This window comes from Acanthochromis polyacanthus, chromosome 13 (genome assembly GCF_021347895.1).
Source record: "Acanthochromis polyacanthus isolate Apoly-LR-REF ecotype Palm Island chromosome 13, KAUST_Apoly_ChrSc, whole genome shotgun sequence".
In the NCBI taxonomy this organism is placed as follows: Eukaryota; Metazoa; Chordata; class Actinopteri; family Pomacentridae; genus Acanthochromis; species Acanthochromis polyacanthus.
The window spans coordinates 33,025,767-33,048,292 of NC_067125.1; the positions used below are offsets into that span (position 1 = coordinate 33,025,767).

At 41.6% G+C, this 22,526-nt stretch overlaps 1 protein-coding gene across 3 annotated transcripts in view; it reads left to right on the forward strand.

Annotated features, from left to right (window-relative positions):
- Nucleotides 1-22,526, forward strand: part of cadm1b (cell adhesion molecule 1b) — a 163,334-nt gene that overhangs the window by 95,269 nt on the left and 45,539 nt on the right. For 2 of the 3 annotated variants that reach the window (XM_022211539.2, XM_022211557.2), the window contains exons 2-4: nt 10,100-10,120; nt 16,077-16,223; nt 20,686-20,838. In XM_022211539.2, the coding sequence (XP_022067231.1) occupies nt 10,100-10,120; nt 16,077-16,223; nt 20,686-20,838 (321 nt within the window). The remainder of the gene's footprint in view (nt 1-10,099; nt 10,121-16,076; nt 16,224-20,685; nt 20,839-22,526) is intronic. The other variant, XM_022211547.2, reaches the window with a different exon arrangement.

The following is a 22,526-nucleotide window of genomic DNA, read 5'->3' on the forward strand; positions in this document are numbered from 1 at the left end:
TCTCCTCGCCACACACATGTGCATGCGCGAGCACAAACTTTTGTCATTTTCCAGACTCCTCACATTAACAGCTACATTTCTCAGACTTGGCCTCACTCTCCCCTGTGCCGCACTCCCCTCCCTTTTAATAAATCGCTGAACTCTCGCCGCCTGCATGCTGACTCTCAGTCATCTCGAACTGTCATCTGAACTGTATCGCACATCCATAAAATATTAACCTGAAGGGGAAACACAGCCAAAGCCACCCAGTCTGCCTCCAGTTTGACCCCCACCCCGCCTCCCCAAGTAAGCAGGACTATCTCTCTGACTCAGGTGCCAGGCCGCTCGCAGATATCTTACCCTCAATCTTGTGTCCACAGTTGCCAGTGGCTGTGTGGACGGGTTTGTACTCCGCTCCGCTCTGTTCAGCCTGCCAGTTTCTGTTTAATCAATTGAAGCAATTCAGATTGTATTTGAAGGAGGCCAAATCTCATCTCAGGTTGGATGTTGTTGGAAATGAAGTGCATCCTTGAGGAAGGGTGTAAAAACAGCTTCACTTTATCTGGAAGATTAAAACTTCAGGGTCACCGTAATCTGTCTTAATGAAACTGTCAGGTAATCCGAGAATCTGTAAACTCTGTGTGTCACACGGATGTTTTTGGGCGCTCGCTCGTGTGCATGAGTGTGTGTTTTCGCTGGCTGAATTTGTGCACGACTTTTGAATTACTGATTGGCAGACTAGAGGGTTATGTGATTGCTATGAGAGGTAAATTAAATAGCAATTAACCAATGTTAAGGTAATTGCGTAGCCAATCAAATAAAACTCAAAGCAGGTAGGGGAAGCATGGAGAGCTGATTTAATCATCTATAAGAACTACTCCTCTATGCACTCAGGTTTGATCTCTTAACACTCTCAATTTTTCCGGATTTTTTTTTTCAGATTTATTTGTACAAAGGTTTTTATTTATTTGTAGTATTCATGGCTTTGCTGGCCTTGGCAGTGGTCAGGAAGGATGTAAGCCTTTGTGTACCTTTCTATGGAGCCTTGCCTCACAACAGTGTTGTTCCTACACAACTAAAACATCTTTTCAATAACTTTTTGAGTGAAACGTATTTTCGCCTGGTTTACATTCGTTTGTGATGTATCAAAGGACACATTTCTAAACAGCGTATCTTTGCTGTTGCTCCTTGTTGGCTGTCCAGTCATATACTAGGCAGATCAGAAAATGGAGGAAAAGCTTCAAACATGGTGTGAAAAGCTGAATTTTTAACCCAAAACACACTAGTTTCCATAACTTCACCAAATGGTACCTAAATTGAATCAAACAGTAAGTGATGAATGAGTAGTAAGAGATTCAGAAGAGGAAACCTGGATTTCTTATTTAGCTCTTGAAGATGTTTTGGGAGCCTCAGACATATATTATCACATAGCTAATGGCACATTATTAACTCAGGACTCACATGTGTGGAAGTGTGAATGCCTGTGAAACTTAAAAGGCAGTGATGATTGAAGATGTTAATGGCGGTGTACATTTCTGGAGAGAATTAAAAATAGGTCAGACAGTTGCTGAATCATGCTCGATGTGATTCTGTCATTAGACACAGGGTACTGACCTAGTTGAGCCCCTTTAACATGCACTTTTCCTTAAAATCTCCTTTTTACTAGATTGGAAAAATTCTGTTTTTGCACATTATCTGACAGTGTTCAATCTTTATTGGAGCTGCATGACGTCTATATCGTGTCTATGTTTTTTATGGCGACGCCAATCGATTAGAAATATTCTATTTTTTTTTCCCAAAAATTGCTTGTTTTGCATGTGTGTGTAAAATAAATGAAAAAAATATATATTTGCATTGTATTGCATTTATTTGCATGTTTGTTTCCCTTGCAATTTCTGTAAATATGCCGTATTTCTGTGTCTACAATCTGAGCACTATTTATTAGATCAAATGCGCTGTTGGTGTGACTTCGGTAGCTGAGAGAAAGGAGATTCACTTTGTTTAACAGCACAAAAATAAAATAAAATTGAAATTCTGGATGTTCTCAGCATCCCTTTTTAGACATTTCTCCAAAATCCAGCATGACATGCAGTAATTGTTACAGTATCTTCAAATATGCTGGAATCCCCACTCGTGCTATGAGTGTTTTTGCTGCATAGCGTGAATTTTTCTTCACTCTCCCAACAGTCGAATAGTGGGATTTAAGAGGTTAGATAGTTCAAGCATCAAGCATGGTTTGATCATTGGCTAGACATGGATCTTGTTGGTCTCCTTCCATTTTCAGTGGATGCTTTCCAGAGTTAAAAATCGTGAGGATAAAACCAAGCCCACAAGATGTACCAGAGTCTGTGCAAGGCTAATTACTTTGCTCAGTTTGGATTTGACCTCAGTTTTTCCTCTTGCCTCAAAATGGTTTATTATCGCAGCTGATATATTTAATGTCTCCTGCAGACTGTGGGATGATAGCCATTCCAGTTCATTATGCTGAATGTCACACTGTGTGAAATGGATCTTATATAACACTTGGTATTATCAGTTTAGAGGCATTTTACATGATGCGGTGGAAGCGTAATGAAATGTAGTGCTGCAGAACAATGCAAATACGAAAAAAAAAAAAAAACAAGTATTGAAAGATCCAGAGAAGATGGAAATTCAGATTTCACAAAATGAGTTGGAGGTAAATATTTTTTCTGCACCAGCTCACCAGAAATATACCTACAACTTTATTTACATTTACTCAAACCTGCAGTTGGACTCAGCCCGTCTTGCTGTTCCAGAAAGTGCTTGTCAACAAACACCAGTGAACTCAAGGTTGACCCTTTTTTACACTCTCAAGGCTGGCAGCTGATCCCGCTGAAAACCAACTGAATCTCTGAAAGGTGGTGGGGGGGCGGGGGGCGAGAGATGCGTGGCTGGCAAGCATGGAAAGCTTCAAATGATTGATAGCCATTTGTTTTGCCTGCTTAATACAACATAAACTCTCCAGCGATTCATCACCGGAGTGAGGGTTTTTCACGGTGCCTCTGCAAAGCCCACTAAAAATAATTCATTTTCTGCGAGCTACGAGCCAGGCACTAATGTTAAATATTCATGCGGGTCCAGTCTAAATGATGTGGCCATTGGCACACAGTTAGAGCACACTCTGTGGAAGGGAGGAAATGTCAAGCTGTGAATAAATGAAAGCAGTGAAGCCGTATATTACCCTGCCATTGTGAATTTACTATAGTTGCCATTTTGTCTGGCCACTTCAAATAGATCTCTTTTATAATCAATACACTCAGTAAAACATCGAACATATTGCCACGTTGGCAAAAAAATCCGCGCCTCTTCTGTTTGCTCGTCCTGTATTCACTGTTTGTGTTTGTTGCCTAATTTGTGCCTCATGAATGTTAACAGAGGACTTTGTGCTATTTCTGTTGCAATCATCAGCTTGTTCAGTGCTATCAAAGCAACTAAGTTGACTCTCCTCAAGGATGTCGATGCACTTCGAGCTGCTCTTGTCACACGAGATCAATATAGCTTGTGCCCGTGCAGCTGTTATGGTTTGATTCGTATTGACTGCCACATCAGTCAGCTGCATTCATTTTCTGAGATGTTTTCGCTGCTCGGTGTGCCGATATGGAGACGATGTTGTCATGGTTGCACAGAAATTGTTTTGAGACGTTATAGGTCATCTTCTGCCATGATATCAGTAAGCACAGTGGAGGGAAAGGGCAAAATATAATAGAACTTACTGGGTTGAGTATCCATTTAGAGGAACTCAAATAGAGAGCATAATGTCCGCTGTGCATCATTTGGATGGAATAGGAAATGCTAAATGGCCTCATATTGACAGACACACTCTACCAGTATTCATTTTTATCACATGCACACACATCCACACATGCACTCACACTCACACATTTCTTCCTGCAGTCTCTGACTAATGAGGCCTGGGGCTGGAGATGGTTCCATCAAGGAACTTCCCCCTCTCTCTCTCTCTCTCTCTCAAACACGCACCTGATTGATAGCAGTGATTTGACTGAGAAAAGGGAAATGGGAAATTGAAAAATGGTGGAAGAAGATTGGAAACAACGTGCTGATTATAAACTCTGTGAGGAAACAAAAGGCCTTCCCTCTGCCTTTTCTCTTAGCTCTGAGGTAGCAGGTGTGTGTCTGACAGGTGCCTGATTGAGGCGCACAAAAGACATTACAACTGCAAACAAATGGACGTGTTTAGCGTCCCCGGATGCAGTTAACGTTTTGGGCTGATAGAAGTGATTATGAGTATATGAGCAGAGGCAGCCAGAGAATGGGCACAGGTGTTTGGGAGAGTGGAGCAGGAAAGCAGCCATGTTATTGTTGTGATGATAATAATCCATCTATACAATTAATGGTATGTCATCACCAAGGTCATCAGCCTTGGGGGATGTATTTAATATGTCTCATATTGTAATAATAGCGCGTCTCTCTGCTGGAGACAGATACACAGGAGGTGTGAGACCACACAGATTCATCATTATAAAAAAAAATAGCCGAGTGTAAAAATGAGAACAACAGTCATTGCGTTCCAAATTCACTGATTTACAAAATAACCTCAATTACCTCGATGCCATCGCCATTTATTTTGGTCTTTTTATGTTTATGTTCTCATGTTTCAGGATAAAAAACAATCCCACTTTTATAACAGTGGCATAAATTAGTTGCTACCTCCTTGTGAAAAGGCTTTGTGTATTCCATAAATGAGGGAGCGTCTTGGCTAAGGCCCAGGTGGTTTAATATTCTCTGAGAGCTTCCAGACAGTGAGTGGTGGTGCAGCAGCTGTCTCTTGACCCTGCTGGACCCCCACTTACCCCTCTGACCACCTCCTTTCCACTGGGCAGGCTGTGGCGATGACAAGCCTGTCAGAAGCTTCTCCTAATGTCCTAATTACCCCTCACACACACATACATACAGGGGCGCTCGCTGCAGATGTACACACATTTCTAGTGTGAGTAAGCAGATATGCTGGCAGACAGGCAAGAAAGCACACCCTCACATCCACGGCATCGCCTCTGTGAACATTGCTCATGTGATTTTTTTTTTTCCTGGCAAGAGACCACACTATAGGTGAGGCATTACAGTGTCACCAGAATAGCAAAGATTCCTCCCTCCAGACTCTTTGGGGGCTTTGATTCGAAACGTTGTGTGCGCGTTTTGATCCGGGCTGAATCAGAGCGTCGGTTTCTCTCCTGTGGTAACAAAGGCAGCACTCCTGCCGCAACTTTCTTTTAAAAAAAACCGAGACCGGGCTAAAAGAGGCTTCTGCTGCCGCTGAGGGGGGAAAAACACAAAAAGTTGCAGCGTCACCCGAAATAGACAATCTGAATGAGATGTGATGTGTCACTTTGCCAGAGGTTAAGCTTTGCCTCGGCTTTAAGCAGGAATCTCTTCCCTGCTGCATGTTTTTGGGTGCAGAGCACATTGCTGCTGCTGCTGCTGCTCTTAAGTCCATGCTCAGTCAACCAGTCTTGTTAACATAACAGAGTGGATCATAGTGCCTGGTAGGAGAAGAAAATCATTGTACCTCCCAGCAAAAGCAGTTGGTTGGTGATTTATAGGCCGTTATAGTTACCGCATTTGTCACAATCAGCATGACTTAATAGTGTGCTACTGTAACGCTCTTCCTTATGTTGATGTGACATGTCCTGCCAAGTGAAATAGTGTTGTTCCCTCGTCAGATTACCTTTTTGATAGATGTGCCGCCATAGTCTTAAGCAACTGCTGCTTTTTTTGAAATTTATTTCACTTTTATTTCTTGGTGTTTTATTTGTGTAGCAGGGAGAGCTGGGTGCCTATCATGTGAGGCTGTGTGCAGCAGCAGCCTGGCATCTACAGTCGTCAGAAATGTGTTAACGCTCTCTTTTTTCTTGACACGACTGTGAGAGATGAACACTACCTGAGCTGTGCAGAGTTGTCATTTAAGTGGCTGGTTGCTGTTTTTTCTCTCGCTCTCTTTTGCATTTTTTTTTTTTTAGCAACTGCAGAGACATTTTTATGTGCATTGTGAACGACAGGACCCAGTCTGGTACACAGTGAGACTACACACCTTCTTTTTGTTTTCAAAGGCATTTGCGATGCTGACATATCTTAATTTTAGCCTTTTATTCACAAAAGCGCCAATCTTTTGTTATTTGTGTTCAATTGTAGATACCCACAGCACTTTACTAAAAGGAGACAGGGCACCAAATTCAATATATCAGCTTTTTATCTGCCAGCATTTCTGAAGGATTACCCCTTAATCTGCCGACGTAAAAGCTCTCCTCAGCTACATGCGTCCTCCTGGCTTTCACGCACATTCAAGGGGCGTTTACAAAGCATATCTCATTAACAGAGAGCAATTACTTAACTCTTTAGGGGATATTCGCAAAATTCTCCTTCTTTTTGTTACAGTTTATCAAGCAGAAACTTTGCATCTCCTGTAAGTCTACCTGATTAATACGTCTCGGTCGACTCTGGGGAGAATTAATCGGAATATTCCCAGTTGTGTTTACAGGTGAGCGTTTTCTGATATCTCACCGGCTGGTCGGGCTGGATTAAGCTGCACCTGGGAGCTGATAATAAAAGAAGTGGGTCAAATGTGTAAAGAAAATGTAACTGAATTAGAGTCGCTATTTTTAGAAAAAAATGTCGGAAAACAGAGATTTTTTTTCAGCGTACCAAGATCACACCAACCTTCAGAAATTGTATAAATGCATGTTTAAGTATGTCTATTACAGATTCGAGCTTTTAGGCATGCAATCTTCATCGGTAGGTGCAGTTTGGTCAATTGTCATTGACATGCAAGTTTAACAGTTCCTATGATTTACGCTGAAAAAGCTTTAAAAACTTCTCATATATGTTATTTAAAGTTACCCCAACTCAAGGCCCATTTATTTCCTGTTTTCTAGTGTTTAACAATCAATTAATGACTGTTTTCATTGTCGATTAATTAATGTTTGCAGCACTTACTTGACTAATCAATGAAGTAATGAATTTGTGCTTAAAATAACTGGAATGATTGTTTTTTTACAGGTGTTTTTTGGTGTGTTGCCTGTACTTTGACAGTCTTGAGGTTTCTCAGTCAGGTATCAAACTGTGGACTTGATACACAGCTTAGCCGTTATCAGTTAGTAGAGGCATAATTTCAGCTCTAGTGTGAAATTTACTTAATTGTAATGAAGACCGATATTGTTATACAACCATTGCCTGTACTGATGAATGCTGGATGAATGATATGGCAGAAAGCTCTGAAAAATGGCTACTAGGTCGACCATGAGTTGGGATTGTTCAGTCAGATCTGCAACACTAGTTCAAAGCAAAGTAAAGGCCATTTATGCAGTGTATCTGTTGGAACTATATGAGCTGTTTAATGTGGATTTGAAAATGATTATGCCCGACAACAAAGGCTAGCGTCAGGTGTTGGACACAGATTTTTTTATCCTCTTTCTCGATGAAAGCTGAAACTTTTTGATCTCTTTCTTTTGTGGAAATTCTGACCTCAAAAGTCGTCCCTGTTTATTGGGTCCACTCTGCAGGAGCTCGCTTCTCCATCCGATTTCCTTGAAGAGAAAAAGTTTGAAGCTCACCTCTGATCCGTCTAATTAAATGAAAACACAGTGGGCTACCCGCAGTAAGACAGCTTTTCTCCACACACACACACACACACACACACACACACACACACACACACACACACACACACACACACACACAGACACACAGACACACAGTCATGGAGGTAGCCGATGTGGGTGTCTCTATGGGGAACTACACAGAGCTCCAGCATCCAGCTCTGTTGTGTCCTCTTATGCAGTACGATCACACACTAGGTTGACATGCAACACGCTGCAGATCATGAGCATAAATAAGCAAGGGAATGTTTTACCTGAAAGGAAGAACATTAATTCAAAGGCATCACACTAGTACTGAGACGAAATGTTGCCTCATTAGTGTTACCCCACTGCTTTTACTGAGCAGTAGCGAAAGAGGGAGAGAGAGAGGGAGAGAGGGAGGCTATGTGCCACTCTTACCACACAGACATCCTGTCTCCAGAGATCTCAGCTTTCCTCAGTGATGAAAAAATGGTGCACATTATTATGGATTCATTGGTGTGGCAATGGGTTGAACACAGATCCCTGAAAACCAGAGCACTTAGAGCCTCTCCTCTTATGGAAAACATAATGCAAGTGCGAGAATATGCCCTTTGAAAGGCTCACAGCGAGCAGGAAATGTAGCCTCACTGTAGGTGGAGAGCGTGAAACGTTCCACTTTTTCCCTGTTTCCAAACATAATGCTGCTCATTGTGCCGAACAGGAGGATGAGATTGGGATGAGAAGGAGAAAAAGGGGTGAGGAGACAAGGACAGACATTATTTGGAGGACGGCTGGCCTGCCTGCTCTCATCCCGCGTGATTGACAGATTGGTGCAATGGGTACACTCGCACGAATGCCATCGCACGCGTTTCCCCCAGAAATCTGTCTATCAGCACTGTCTAAGCAGAGCGACAGCCATGACATCTAATCACAGGCGAGCTGGCACCTCATAACTTCTACCTAATGTGCTGCAGGTACGCAGGAGAGACGGGGGAGCACGGCACGATACCGCAGCCGCCACCGACACCGCAAACGCTATTTATAGCCCCTTCAGAGGCCACCAGCAGGAAGTGGATCATACTGAAGGGTTAGGGAAGGTGTCACCGCACTATATCACGAGTCTCTGTGTGTAGATATAGGTCTCTGTTGACAAGATTAAACACTGAGATGCTCCGGTATCAGGTTGATACATTTTTCTGGGTTACACTGCTGACAGAGTAACATAAAACGAGGGCAGATATACTACACATACAAGATGATAATGAGTCATTTACATAATGTTGCTACAACATTATAATTACCTGGCAATTAAAGCAGCTCAAAAGCCTCATTATGGGCTGTCCTGAGGGCTGGTTGGACTGGGACACATACGGTGTGCTCATTCATGCTCGAGTCTGACTATCAACCTCCATCACTTGCGATTTCTTTTTCTGCTCAAATCACCCAGAAGCCTCATTACGCCGAATTATCACATAATAAGGATAAAGTTCTGACTGACACTCCAAGTTTTTTAAAGAAGCGTAGGCTTAAGCTGGCGACATACTGTAGCAGGCTCCTGGACAGCGTTCAAAATTTGTTTCCCGTCGTGTGTGATTTGTCACTTACAGTTTTTTTTTTTTTTTTTGTCCTGAGGGAATTGCTGACACGTCGAAAATGCACAAAGGAGCATAACAAGGACATGTGTCATACCTTACACCCTTATTACGCCGGCAATGACAAGTGAGACAAGCAGTCACTTCAACATACTGTACGCTTGGCACTGAAGCCTCTATTGCTCACAGCCAGAGTAAAGAAGCCCCAAAGTCTGTGTGAAATGCCAATACAATAAAAGGTGGCGCGTGAAATATAAAAATGTAGATGTGGAAGTGCAGCAGCAGAGGGCAAGGGGAGGCGGTGTGGGAGCGTTGAGGGGAGGAGGGGGTTGTTTATGAATAGCAGACAATGAATGATGGGAGCTCTCCCGAGGGTACGGGCCCTGAGCAGTGCTGCAGGGACTTGGGAACACGCCAGTCTCCCATGCCCTGCGAGATGCCAGTTTGGGTGGGCACCGTTCCGAATGGGTGCTCTCTTCTCCAGGATACACGGCGGGCCCCAGGGGAGCGTCTCCAGGCAGTGGCTGCTCCACAGTGAGGCTGGCTGGAATCTCAATCAGGGACATGAGGGGGGAAAGAAAACAAAGTCCACATATTCCCTCTGTTCCACCATATGAATGTAGTGCTCAGGAAAAATGGATGAAGGGAGGGAAAAACTGCCTCATTATGTTGGGATCGCACACACCTGTGGAAAAATAGAACGACTGGATTGTAAAAATTACTCATTACGAAGGCTTTTGTATTTTTCTTAATTGGTGGGAAATTGCGCAAATCGCATATGGAGCTTGAATGTAATGAATTTCAAAATGCCTATTTAGAAATTGTGAATAAGCTTTTTTGTTATCAGTGGAATGTGGCTCTCTGCTTGCTTCCTGTCTGCTCACAGCCTGTCTGTTTTTCTCTCCTCTGCTCTCGTCCTCGCCTGCGCTGCAACAGGAGCTGCTGAAACCGTGACAGGTACTTTTTCTTTTTGCTACCTGCTGTTCATTTGGACGCTCTCGCTTCTGTCTGTGTCTGTTGATTGGCTGTCCATCGCAGTCTGTTCATCTGTGCATATTTACATGAATGGCTGATTATGCTGGTATTTTCTTTTCAGGAAGGACGAGATAGCCATGCGCTCAAAGCACTGATCCACTGCTTTTATTTGGGATTCTCAAATCAACATTTCGCCACATGTAATGGCAGATTTCAGTTTTTTGTTCATACCATTTGAAGCCCCCTTTTCAATTTGTCCATTTTGACACACTTCTTCTCCTAACAGTTCACTATTTGCTAACCTCCTCCCATTGCTTTTACCCTTTCCAAAACCAAAAAACACAAAACACTGGATTAGACAGCGTGTTTGTCTCTACTGTAAGCTGCAAACGTGAGCATGTTTCGGCTTACTTGCATGCTGGCCAGTGCTACTTCTCATTCCCAAGGACCACATCATCAGCTATTTTGTGAGGTTACACGTTATGTTAACAAAAAGAATCTTGATGACAGGAACTTCCACTCCATAGTGTTTCCCATCAGGTCCTGGGTGCTACCATTTCACAGGGAAGATTATGTTAGCAGTTTGTGCTGCTTTTTATTCGATCTGGGGACGTTTACACTCCAGCAATCTTATTTAAATTTACAAGTTAGTCGCCACCTTAAAAGGCTTTTGTTTTACAATGTTAAACATAACAAAATTGAAAAATACGAGTAAGTACCATATGCATACATGCAACCTCTGTGTTGCTAAGCAGCCACACACAGAGTAGAAGGAAATATTGTATTTCTTTCTAAGAGTGACTAACACAGTCTTGTTTCTAAGGGGTTACTTTATGTCTTTGACCTACATCCTCAATGGCTGACACTTAGCCTTGACCTCAGCCTTTCGCCCTGACATCCTGACTTTTTAGTGTCTGTTAGCTACAGCTGAAAAAATATCAATACAGCTGCTATTTCAGCACATGAATTTGCTAGAAATGATAAACATTGTTTCTACTTGTACTTTTACTGTGTAAAAGCAATGTTGTATTGTTTCAGAAATTACAAAGGCATGGTGAATCATTGTAAAATGCACATGGGACCACAGAAAGCTTGAGGGGTAAAAAAAAAAAAAAAGCCAAACAACAAACTGCTAAATGAAGAGCCTTTTATGTCTCACTGTGACTAACTTGATTTGAGATGAGATATACAAAATTTGGCTCGTACAACACCTATTGCCTTCTTGATGTCTGTTTCCTCCTTCCTCTTATCTTCAACTAACTTCAAGCTCAATCTTCACCTCTGCAGCTGAACTAACCCTTCATGTTTTTTTTAATTTAATGTGAAGTTACTGTGACTTAATGAAAGTCATTATCAGGTTTCACCTGGTGTTTCGAATAAAGCCAAATTATTCATAACACCAAAATGCACTTATTATTAATAGAACCACCTTCTAAGAAATAACAAATGTGGAAAAGTTTTAGTTTCTTTTTTTTAAGAATGTATAGTTTTAACTCTAAAGGACAACCAGTGCTGTGTTTTACTTCACTGCATTAGTAATTCATCAGAGGCATTCCTTAATATCTGATGTATTTGGAAACTGTTTCCTAATGTAGTAAAGTAAAACATTTAATCAAAGGGAGTAATTGGTTAAAAACTGTCAGGTGAAGTTTAGGAATCCAATTGCAATCCACTTAATAAGTTTTTAATAAGCAGCCCTTTTCTGGAAAGGCAGTTATTTAAAGGGATTTTTCACAACCTTCACAACCTTATTAATGGCTTAAAACTGTTCTTTAAAGCCATTGCTTGAGCTGTTAGTTATCCACTCATTAACTCTACTGGTTTTATCGTCTGGGCTGGATTTCATCCCAGCTGATGTTGGGTGAGAGGTGAGATAAACTCTGGGCAGTACACCAGTCCAAGCTTCATATTGTACCAACATGCAGCCAATTTAAAATCACCAATTAACCTACCATGTATGGTATGTCTTTGGACTGTGGGAGTAAGCTCGAGCACCTGAAGGTTAAACTCTATACAGAAAAATCCCATACAACCAGCTTTGGGGCAATGATGCTAAATGGTGCTACTTTTGACATATAAATTGCATACACATCAGAAAAACACCTTGTTATGTTTCATTTGGTTAAGAAAAAAATGTTTTCTCTGGCTGAGCATCCTTATTTTCTAGTTGTGTTGCAGCATCATTATACAAACAGGCACAGTGAGCTTCTAATAGAGCTTATCTTTAGTAGAAAAAAAAGATGTTCAAATTAGTGGGTATGAAATTTTTTAAACCTATCCATGCAAAGGGTCTAGGAGAAATGGCACTGCGCTAATTATACCCTGAGACACCAGGCCTTCTTACTTGTGAACATCCTTAAAACAGTATTTCATCATAAGGATCAGGATTTAATGACTGAGGGGGATAAAGAGTGAGAAGGCGGCATCAGAGAAGGAGAGGCAGAAACTTTTATTGTTAATGACTGTCTATAGTCCTGGTTGTTCCTTGAAAGGACACGACTGCTGCAGACAGCGGTGACTCAAGGGAGAGGAATTGGGGGCTGGCTGTCCTGCTTTTTGCTGCCTCTTTCATGTCTTTTGATGTGAAAACAAGAGAGAAAAGTTCAAAGAGGGAGCCAGCTTGATTCAAAAGGTACCTGTCTCCGAAACTTCTGATGGAGAAGCCGGTCCACTAATATTTCCTGATTTCGTCAACTTTCGTTAAAATTGGTCCAGGTTGGTGCCATTTTGCATTTTGAGTACGGCTGATGAGCCCGAGCCTCCATGCCAGACACTCGATGCCAGATTGTACATCCCCTTGGAGAGGGCGCAGACTTCTGAAGGTCTGTATTTCCCTCTGACTGTTTCATTCAGTATGTTGTGATGCAGGAACAGGAGGGCAGCCATGTGTAGAGATACAGGCACTTTACTCTCCCAGACAGCTGCTGGAATGAGTGTGAATTTATCAGCCAGTCATCTGTGCCATGCCTCTGCCCACTCCCCCTCCATCCCCACCCACCACCCAGAATTAATGACTGCCTCTCCTCATTTGCACCCAATCATGACCAGGATGCCGAGGCAATTGAAAATGTTTACTTCAATTGCGAAAACCCTCCATGTTCCACAAAGTGGCCTGTTTTCACTTTGATGGGATTGCTAATCACAGCGACGTTATTTATGTGTGTTTTGAATTGGAGATGAGCCTAGGCTGGGATATTGGAGGGGGACCAACCTTGCTTGGGGCTGCTAAACCTTATGGAGAATTTATCTTTTGCGTTCCCTTTCTCTCAGTCCAACAGATTGGGAGCAGAATAACCTTGCTTTGAGGCTGCTCTATGTTGCTGTTTTGACTGCCAAATATATTACTTTTACAGCAATGAAATAAAACAGACATCAAAACACTTCACATTACTTTTGCCTCGTCTTCTGCGGCGCTTAGTGCATGTACAGAGGAGCTCCACTTGATTACTCTCATTACACACTTACACATTTCAGCTCTGCACATGAAGACTATTTTGATTTGATGCTGACGACTGTCTTGCTTTATCTATTTTATTTTTCTAGATGGCATGCAGCTTATGTAGCGAGAAAGCGGCTAATGGCTCATTGTAATTATTTCTTAATTCAGTGGCTCCCAATGCAGCACTGGACCTGGCTGCTAACGGGTCAGCAGCAAATTGTATGATTCAGGAGAAAAAGCTGAGTTGTTGTAAAAGCTATTATTCAGGTTCATAATAGGCTTTTTGTGCATTAATAACTCCCTGTGGAGCCCACAACAAAAAGACACTGATTTTAAACTAATGTAAATCATCAAAACTAACCCTAAATTACATCCTAATTCAGCATCTCACAATGCACAGTGCAAAAGTAAAGTGAGGATGCTTTTAAAATGAGCTCAGATTGATCAATTAGCAGTCCACAGTTTTTAAAACAGTCCACAGGCAGGGTTTTTTCCAAGCATTTTGGAGAACTTCCCACAGCTCTTTTGTGGATTTAAGCTGCCGCAGTGTCTTCTGTCTCCTCATTTAATCCCAGACTGGCTCCATGATGCTGACATCAGCGCTCTGTAGGGACCACAGCAGCTCTCCATTGCAGGACTTCTTCTTCTTCTCCTCACTGAAAAGAACTCAGGCTCTATGCTTGTAGAATTATTGCTTTAGCAGTGGTTTATTTGCACTATCTTGCCCTAACCTTAACCACATCATACTGAAGATACTATGTGCAATCATTGCACAAAGCAAGAAAAACAATTAGCTTTATTCAGTATGAACGTTCCTGTGTGGAGATTAAAACGCAAGGTCTTAAGTTCATTATCACCCATTTACCTTTTCAGTCTGCATACGCTGTGTTACTCTTGCTGAATGAACAAGTACTATGAGTAATAGAGTTTTTAATGATCAAGTAAAGAAAAAGGCCTTTGTGTGTTATAATATCAAGATATTTAACCTTCATTACATATTTGAAGTGCCACCTATTTAAAAAAAAAGCAAAAATAAGCTTGTTAGCCCCTGCATTAATTTCTATACTGCACTCCCTCGTTTCCATTCAGTGCTGCCCTATCTGCCCCTAGTGGCTACTTGGAGATATGACTAGTATAATTTATTATCGCGTTCTATAATTTGGTTTATGTCTGTGGATAATTCAGTGGTATTTTATTACATTATGGTCAAGCATATTAATAGGTAGTAAATATAAACTGCATTCAAATCTAGTGTGTATGTACTATAAAGCTTTAATTGGCTGTATTGTGTACTTTTTGGACATAATCTGCGTCTGTTCTTACCTATTACCGTCCTTTTGTCCTGAACCTGAGCCGCGGCAGCAGAGTGGAATGAAATGGGTAGTTCATTGCATCAGACAGGTCTGAGGAGCTTTTCTCCACAGGAGGTTAATTTCTTATTGCTTGCCGCATTCACAAAGTTCATTTTGAATCATGTTAGTTTGCCTGTCTATTCCCATTATCACTATCTGAAAATGCAGGCGTTTTTTTTCTGTCTTTTTTTTCTTCCCCCCCCTCCACTTTGTAAATGTCAGAATGCAATAGAGGTGTCTGACAACTCGGGCATGCAAATGTGCTTTTGATGTTTTCTTGGGGCTGTGGCTCAGAGTGTTGTTCCTCCACTGGTGTGAATCTGAGGCATTAGAACGTATTCTCCATTCTCCTTACGCTTTTTTGGCTCCTGCCAGATAAATATAGCACAAGGTGACTTTTGATTCTCTGCCTCTTTCTCGCCAAAGATGAGGTGAGGGGAGGGGGGGGGGAGACAAAGCCGGGCTTTTTGTGTTGGGGGTTTGGTGCGTGGTGTAAGTTACGATGACAAGGTCCAGGGTCTGTCAGTGGCAACAATGCCAGTGTACAGAGAGTGACTCAGATCCTTACAGCACTTTTATTCCTCGAGATACAGAACAGAACCGCTGAGCACACTGAGCACACATTGGTCACATGGAACCTCAGATGGAGGGCTCTGATAAAGCTTAACCATAAACAGCATCCAGCTCGGCTCATCTATCTCCTTCCTCTCTGTTCTCTCGTCCTCTGTTTAACTCGCCCTCTCTTCCTCACCTCCTCCACCCCGCCCATATCTACTACTTGCCACTTTCTTACACTCGCTCTTTGTCTCTTTTTTCTTCCTACCCTCTCCTCTCTCTCCCTCTACCTTCGTGGGCAGCAGAGCTTACAGCCCATCTGGCACTGACTCACAGGGCCCAGTCTGAGCTGGGGGAGATCAATAGTGACAAACATTGCACATGGCTCTTATATTAAAAGGATTAGACATGGCTGCAAACAGACAATCTACACAGTCCTATTCACGTATCTTTACTCTGTGCATGTGTTGACATGCAGTCCCGGTTGTAAGCAATATAAATATTTAATAGACTGTAAATATCCCGACAGGAATGTTTGCTCCCTGTTTGAAATTTCATTTCTCTTTGTGTACTTTCTGCCTGTGCTGTGAAGTCGAAGGTCAGAACCTGGCAGCCGACAACGTGTCGGTGATCGAGGGGGAAACGGCCACCATCAGCTGCAGAGTGAAGAACAACGACGACTCCGTCATCCAACTGCTCAACCCCAACAGACAGACCATCTACTTCAAAGATGTTAGACGTAAGTGCCTCAGACACAATATCAACCGCATCTCCCGCAAAACATCCTAAAATGCAAAGTCATGGTCGGTGTACAACAACTGAGAATAATATGGATGGAAATCCAGTTTTCTGTGAGTCTGACTGTGTATCTGGGTTACAGTTTTACCTCAAACCAAGAGCATTTCTATATGACTTTAAGGAATGTACACACCAACAGACATTTTACACTAAAATAAAATATATATAATTACTGTTAATGAAATCATGCTAATAGATTATTTGCTAAATGTACTCATCCTACAACAACTGTTTTCTAATCAGCAGAACTGCACAGATGTATGAATACAACTTCTTCAAAAACTGTATGTTTTAAACATCTGTCATGTGATTGTTAAAGTTACTGTATTCACTCCAGTAGTGAAGCAAGAAGACAACTGCACAAGATATACCACAACCTAACGTCACAATTTCTGTTGGCCACACCTTAAACTAACATTTATAGCCTAAGCTTATGAAGGACTGAACTGATTAACTGAATGAAAAGGAATAATCGAATAATAATTTGATTTTTCAATTAATTAATTCAGTGTTCCTCATGTAGGAAATCTTGAAATTGTCATGTGTATTTTTCATAGTTTTATGACATTCTATAGACCAAGTAATCAACTGATAGTCAAAGAACATAATTTGCAGATTAATAATGAATAGCTGCAGGTCTCAACAGCACTTTTTTACAGGAAAAAATGTATTTAAATGGCATGAATGTCAGTGCACCTCCATATTCAGTGCCTATTACCATCACTGTGTCCACAGCATCTAATCTACATGTCAGACTGTGTGTGTGTTTCAATATATTTGTGAGATTGTGTTGCACAAGAAGAGCTACAACTGTCAGTGCATCTTGTGCAAAGGAATCACTCTAGTTGTTGCATTACGGTGGAGGTATCAGATATCACTTCAAGATCCAGCTCTAGCTTTACGTTAGATTTTCTGTGCAAACATGATTCCATCTGTCCTTGACTTTCTGGCTCTTTTACACAAGTCATTAAGCTCAGAATGCTGCAAGATTACTATGAGATAATTCACAGTGCGACCATAATGGGAATACTTTTGTGTCCTTGTCACTGTTCGATTTTACGATAATCTCTTAGATTAGGATATTGAACATTATGATTATGCATGAGCATATGGGCTACTTCTACTTTGAACCGAGTTTTTTGTCTCTGCTTTTTTACTTGTTTATATCTTGGATCTGAGCCAAGATTCAAGGTGAACGTGAAACACCCTTCATTTCAGTCTATATTGCATCCCAGCTGTTATTTCACAAGTCTAGGTAGCGAGACGTGTGTTCCATTTTCTTGCTTGCGAGAAGCATCAGGGGAGTTTGAGTACACATCGTCGTCATATTTGTACAAAATACCCAAAGCTGCCTGAGAATATGGCAGAGAAGAATGGACCGATGTAAAGCACAGATCGTGTTGTGCTCTGCACCTTAAAAAAACTATTTATCCTGACACCAAGGTGTAGATAGAACAGCAACAATGAATAATTCACTCTTACATTGTAGTGACAATCAATATTAGCTCTGTACTGTTAAGGAAATCTTTCCACGAGGTTAAGACAATCTTTTTCCTCTTCAGTCTTTATTGAGCTGCTCCATGTGGGCCTGTAAACATGTCATTTTCTCTGCCTAAGTCAATGGAGCGGCTTTGTCAATTACAAAAAACAAACAGTTTTGCTTCTCTACAATTAGATCTGACTTTATGTCAGAGTTTGACAGGCGGCTGAAGTGTTATTGGGCTGCTGCTGCGTATTTGTGTTTCTGGTAATGGGGTCTGGTGAACCCCATGGCAGCACTATTCTAGGCTCTGTTCCTAAAGGACCGCTGGTTCTGCGGGGACCCCCCTCAGCCAGTGGCATTGTTACCTGTCAACGGGGCCGCCCGACACAGTGGCAGATCTTTGTGTACAAGAAAGTAAACAGCAGTGACACAGAGACACACCAGGAGCTACAAGAGCAGCAGCTACGAGGGAAGCCGCAGCCACAGAAACAGATACGCACACAAATACCGAAATGATAACAGCTTTACAGTACCAGCGCAGGCCACATAAACAAATTTCTGTTGCGGCAAATAAAGATGAATTATGTCATAGGTAGAAGCCGAGCAACTCTTGTTAGGACGAGGCATTTATTCTGCCAGATATATGCGAAATGACATGCAATTTGGCAGAGTTGTCATCTGAAATGGGAAAAATGAGCCTTTATCAGTGAAGGTGGACCTCTTTGGATGGTGATGCAATAGAACACCATTATTTATTCACTGCATCTTTCCTCAGGAGTTGTCTGACTTTGTGCTACAAAGGTTTAATGTTTAAAGTGATATCCTGCCAAAGGATTTTCCTTTCAGCATTAAAACCCCTGCAGGTTTAAAGCCTCTGAAAACCCAGGCTTCAGTTCTTGAAGCAGTTGTAATTATTACTTATACAGTGAAAATGTACAAACTCGACATTGTGGGAGGGTTCATTCCAGTTTCAGTTTATTAGTTATCTGTATGACAGCAGCTTTACCATTTTTCTTCACTTTCAGTTTGTTCATAGTGGTGCTTGTAGCCACAGCAAGCAGGTGTTTTTGGTGATATAGCTGGTGGAGACCAAAAATAGAACTAAAATAGAGCAAACACTGATTTTCCATGTGGTCAAGCCAACTCCAAACTGATGGTAATTTTGCTCTGTCAGTGACGTGTGAATAAGCAACTGTTGCAACTGCTTCTGGTGCATTCAAGTGGTCAGAAAAATGACTACAGATTTAAGTTTCTTTAGTATATTTGCAGTCATGGCTGAATGAGACGTACAAAGTTAGTGTTTGAATATAGGAATATTCACAGTTTAATGTTTAAAAACTGTCAACACATTTTGAGTTAAATGTTCTTGAATTGTCACTGGTTTGTGGTAATACATGAAATCAAATCTTTGGATTAGTATTAACAAGCAAAACTAAAAGCACAAATACAGAAACTGCTGATGAAAAATAACCCCAACTGTCCTAAAAGTCAGACATGATGAAAAATTTTTATTCATTAGCATCATTTGGAGTGGTGCTGTTTCTGAGGTCTTAGTAAATGTAAATCCAATCCCCAGTTTCTTTAACTTGTGTTTTTTTTTTGAAAGAGTGAACCAAAATGGTAAAATTATCTTTAAAGATAGTTGTTTTATAAACGTTTTTTAATTGTTTTTGTACAAGAACTTACTACTATTTTTTAAATTTGTGGAAAGTTCAATGTCTAATTTTCTTCCTTGGAGCATCTTGATGGTATTTTTTCACTATTTTCTGATATTTTAAATATCAAATCATCAATTGAGAAAATAATCAGTAGATTAATTCATTGTGAGGACAATTTTTAGACATATTTTAATAAAAATTTGGACATTCTAATAAAGACGAGGCGCTGTACACCCTCCGTGCTCTTATGTAAGCAGTCAATCAGTTATGAATCAGCCTTCTATAAAGTGCATTCAGCATCTTAGATGTGAAGGGTTTCCCTCCCTAGCAGGTGCTCCGAGTCTCAAAGTGCATCAGTGTCATTGTTTCCCTTTGAGGAGAGACTTCCAAAGAGCTCTCAAATTATATCGGGGGATGAGGTTTCATGTTGGAACTGCCCCGAGACCTTGGGTAATGATCATGATGCTAAGTGTAAAGCCTGATGGGAATAATAAACACCCCTCGCTTTAAACAGAGCCTGAATATAGTTCGTTAGTTCGGCAGACGCAGAGAGGACTTGATAAAGAAGGCAGGTCAAAACATCAAAAGGGCTCCCAATCAAATCAACCAGAGCTGTTTATGTAAAAGAGTGCTCAGAGATGGGGGCTGACCCAAATGAAAAGCACTGAGTATAAACTGAGAGATAGGGCTAACCCAGTTTGATGACATTTATAGAAAATTCAGTCAATCTCCACAGGCATTAGTATACAGATTCCTGACTACTTGTGATTTAGAGTCTCAGGCATCCAAGCCTCTCTACCTCCACACTGTGATTTAATTCATTATGTATGTTTGAATGCTTCTCCTTTTTCTGGAATATGTGAGTTTGATGCATCCATCCATGACCAGCCGCAGCCCATTTTAAGAGTTCCTAGCTTGTTAGGAGTCCTCATGAGCACTCTTCACACTTTCCTGTCTTTGCGAGTGCTCCGTGGACTGTAAAGCTACTTTATAAATCAACTTGTATGAATCATTTTGAGACTCACTTTTCTTTTACTCAATTAAGGAGAAAGCCCGGGAAAAAGGGCAGCACTCGCCCCCACTCTCTCTCCTCCTCTGTCTCATTTTCTCCCGGTGTCTCCTTCCTCCATCCCCTCTCCTCATTCTCACCACTCTCCACTTCCCATTCTCCCCTTTTCCCTTTCCCTTCTCACCCCTTGTCTCGTGTTTGTGTCCCTGTACTCTGTATCCTCACTGTCTCTGTCTCACATGTATCCCCACAGCTCTCAAGGACAGCCGGTTCCAGCTGGTGAATTTCTCTGACAACGAGCTGCGGGTGTCTCTGTCCAATGTGTCACTCAGCGATGAGGGACGCTATGTGTGCCAGCTCTACACAGATCCTCCTCAGGAAGCCTACGCAGACATCACTGTCCTGGGTAGGTGTGAGGACGCATGTGTGAGCCTCCAACACACACACACACGCTCCCTCACATGCACTTTTATTGTATTTCGCTCCATTATAGATAGTGAATATGAAATAATAGTAATCTTTGATCCTGTTATCTTTAGCAACTGAAACAAAATGTCAGCCAATTAGGCTCTCGCGGTGCTCAACAGCATAACGAAAAGGAGCAGATGCTGAAACTGATGGCTCAGACCGCATTGGTTCTGGCAGCTGTGTTGACTCTGTGAATCCCGGTGAATGTTGACTTGGCTGCTCCAAACGATTCCCTATTGAGAGTCAGCTGTGCCACACTTTGATGCTTTGGAGTGAAATTATTCTAGTTAAGCTTTATTATACATGCAGACATCCTGGGGGATTGAAAGGAATTAAAAGCACTTTAAAGTAATTACTCTAGTTGTACAATTGAAACCTAGCTGCAGTATTTCTGAACCAAGGGTTGCATTGAAGAGTCCTTGAAATAAGCACCCTGCTGACTTTTTTGCTTTCAAGTAACTGGAGTTCAGCAAGTTTTGCTGTGATGACTAATACAAGGGGACGAGAGGAAGAGCTGCATCTTATCCTGCTTTCGCGCCCAAGTCAGTGTAGGTTGTAATCACATGTACCTCTAGGCATCAGATATTGGGTAGCAAATGCTTAATAATAAAGCACGCCTAATTGATGACTCAGGATGACTTTATGCATGGATTAATGAATGTATCACGGATTCCTTTTGCTCACCTATAAGAGATGATGACTTTGAGGCTGAAATTCATAGTTTTGAGTATCATGTCTTGACTGCCATGAAAGGTAGGATCAAATGTAATAACTTTAGGTGGCTGTAGCTGATATTTTTCGCCAACTGTGTGTCTAATGACAGAGAAAAAGTGATGAAGTAAAACCGAATCTGCAGCCCACCTCGGTTTTACAGCAAGTCTCAGCTCTTTATTTAACTTGGCTCACAACCCCCAACTCTCATAGTGTCATTTTCAGCCACACATGGAGAATTAGGTTGCGTTTAAGGGTGAATAGCGCAAGTAAGACACGCCGCCTTTGTAGACACCTTGAGGAGCTTATCTGCTCCTTCAGACGGGTCTGAACAACTGAAAATTGCATGTGAGACGCTTTCTGTATACACAAGTCGAGAACATAGTGGAGCATGTAGCAGCTAAAGAGACAAATATTTCCCTCAGGAGATGACAGAAACCACAGATGCCAAAAATAGAGCTGAAAGGGAGAGACACTGGCCCTGCATTCACCTGGTGGCATAACATGACTGCGACTGCTGCATGTATAAGTACACTCGATTTGTTTGTGTTTCAAGTAAGTGGTCAAAACTGTTAAATGGACAGTCAATTGATTGTGGTATCATTTGGGCCTGGTCATACTTTTTTTTTAACAACAAAAGCTATTTTTCTTTTTTCCTATGTAGAAAATTCAGTGAATCTCTCTCAGACTCCCCCAAAAATATCTGAAAAATCAATGACCTACCCCACAGGGCAACATCATGTTCGCCCTCCCACTCACCCCACCCCACACACAAAGCAGTGTGGGCAGCAGGAAAGATTGAGAGAGCAACACTTGTGGGAATACTGCATGTTGCATATGAATTAGAGATAGGGGTGTGTTCAAGCTAAACAGGAATGTTTGACGTGGCTGTTTGATGTCAGCGTGTTCCCATGA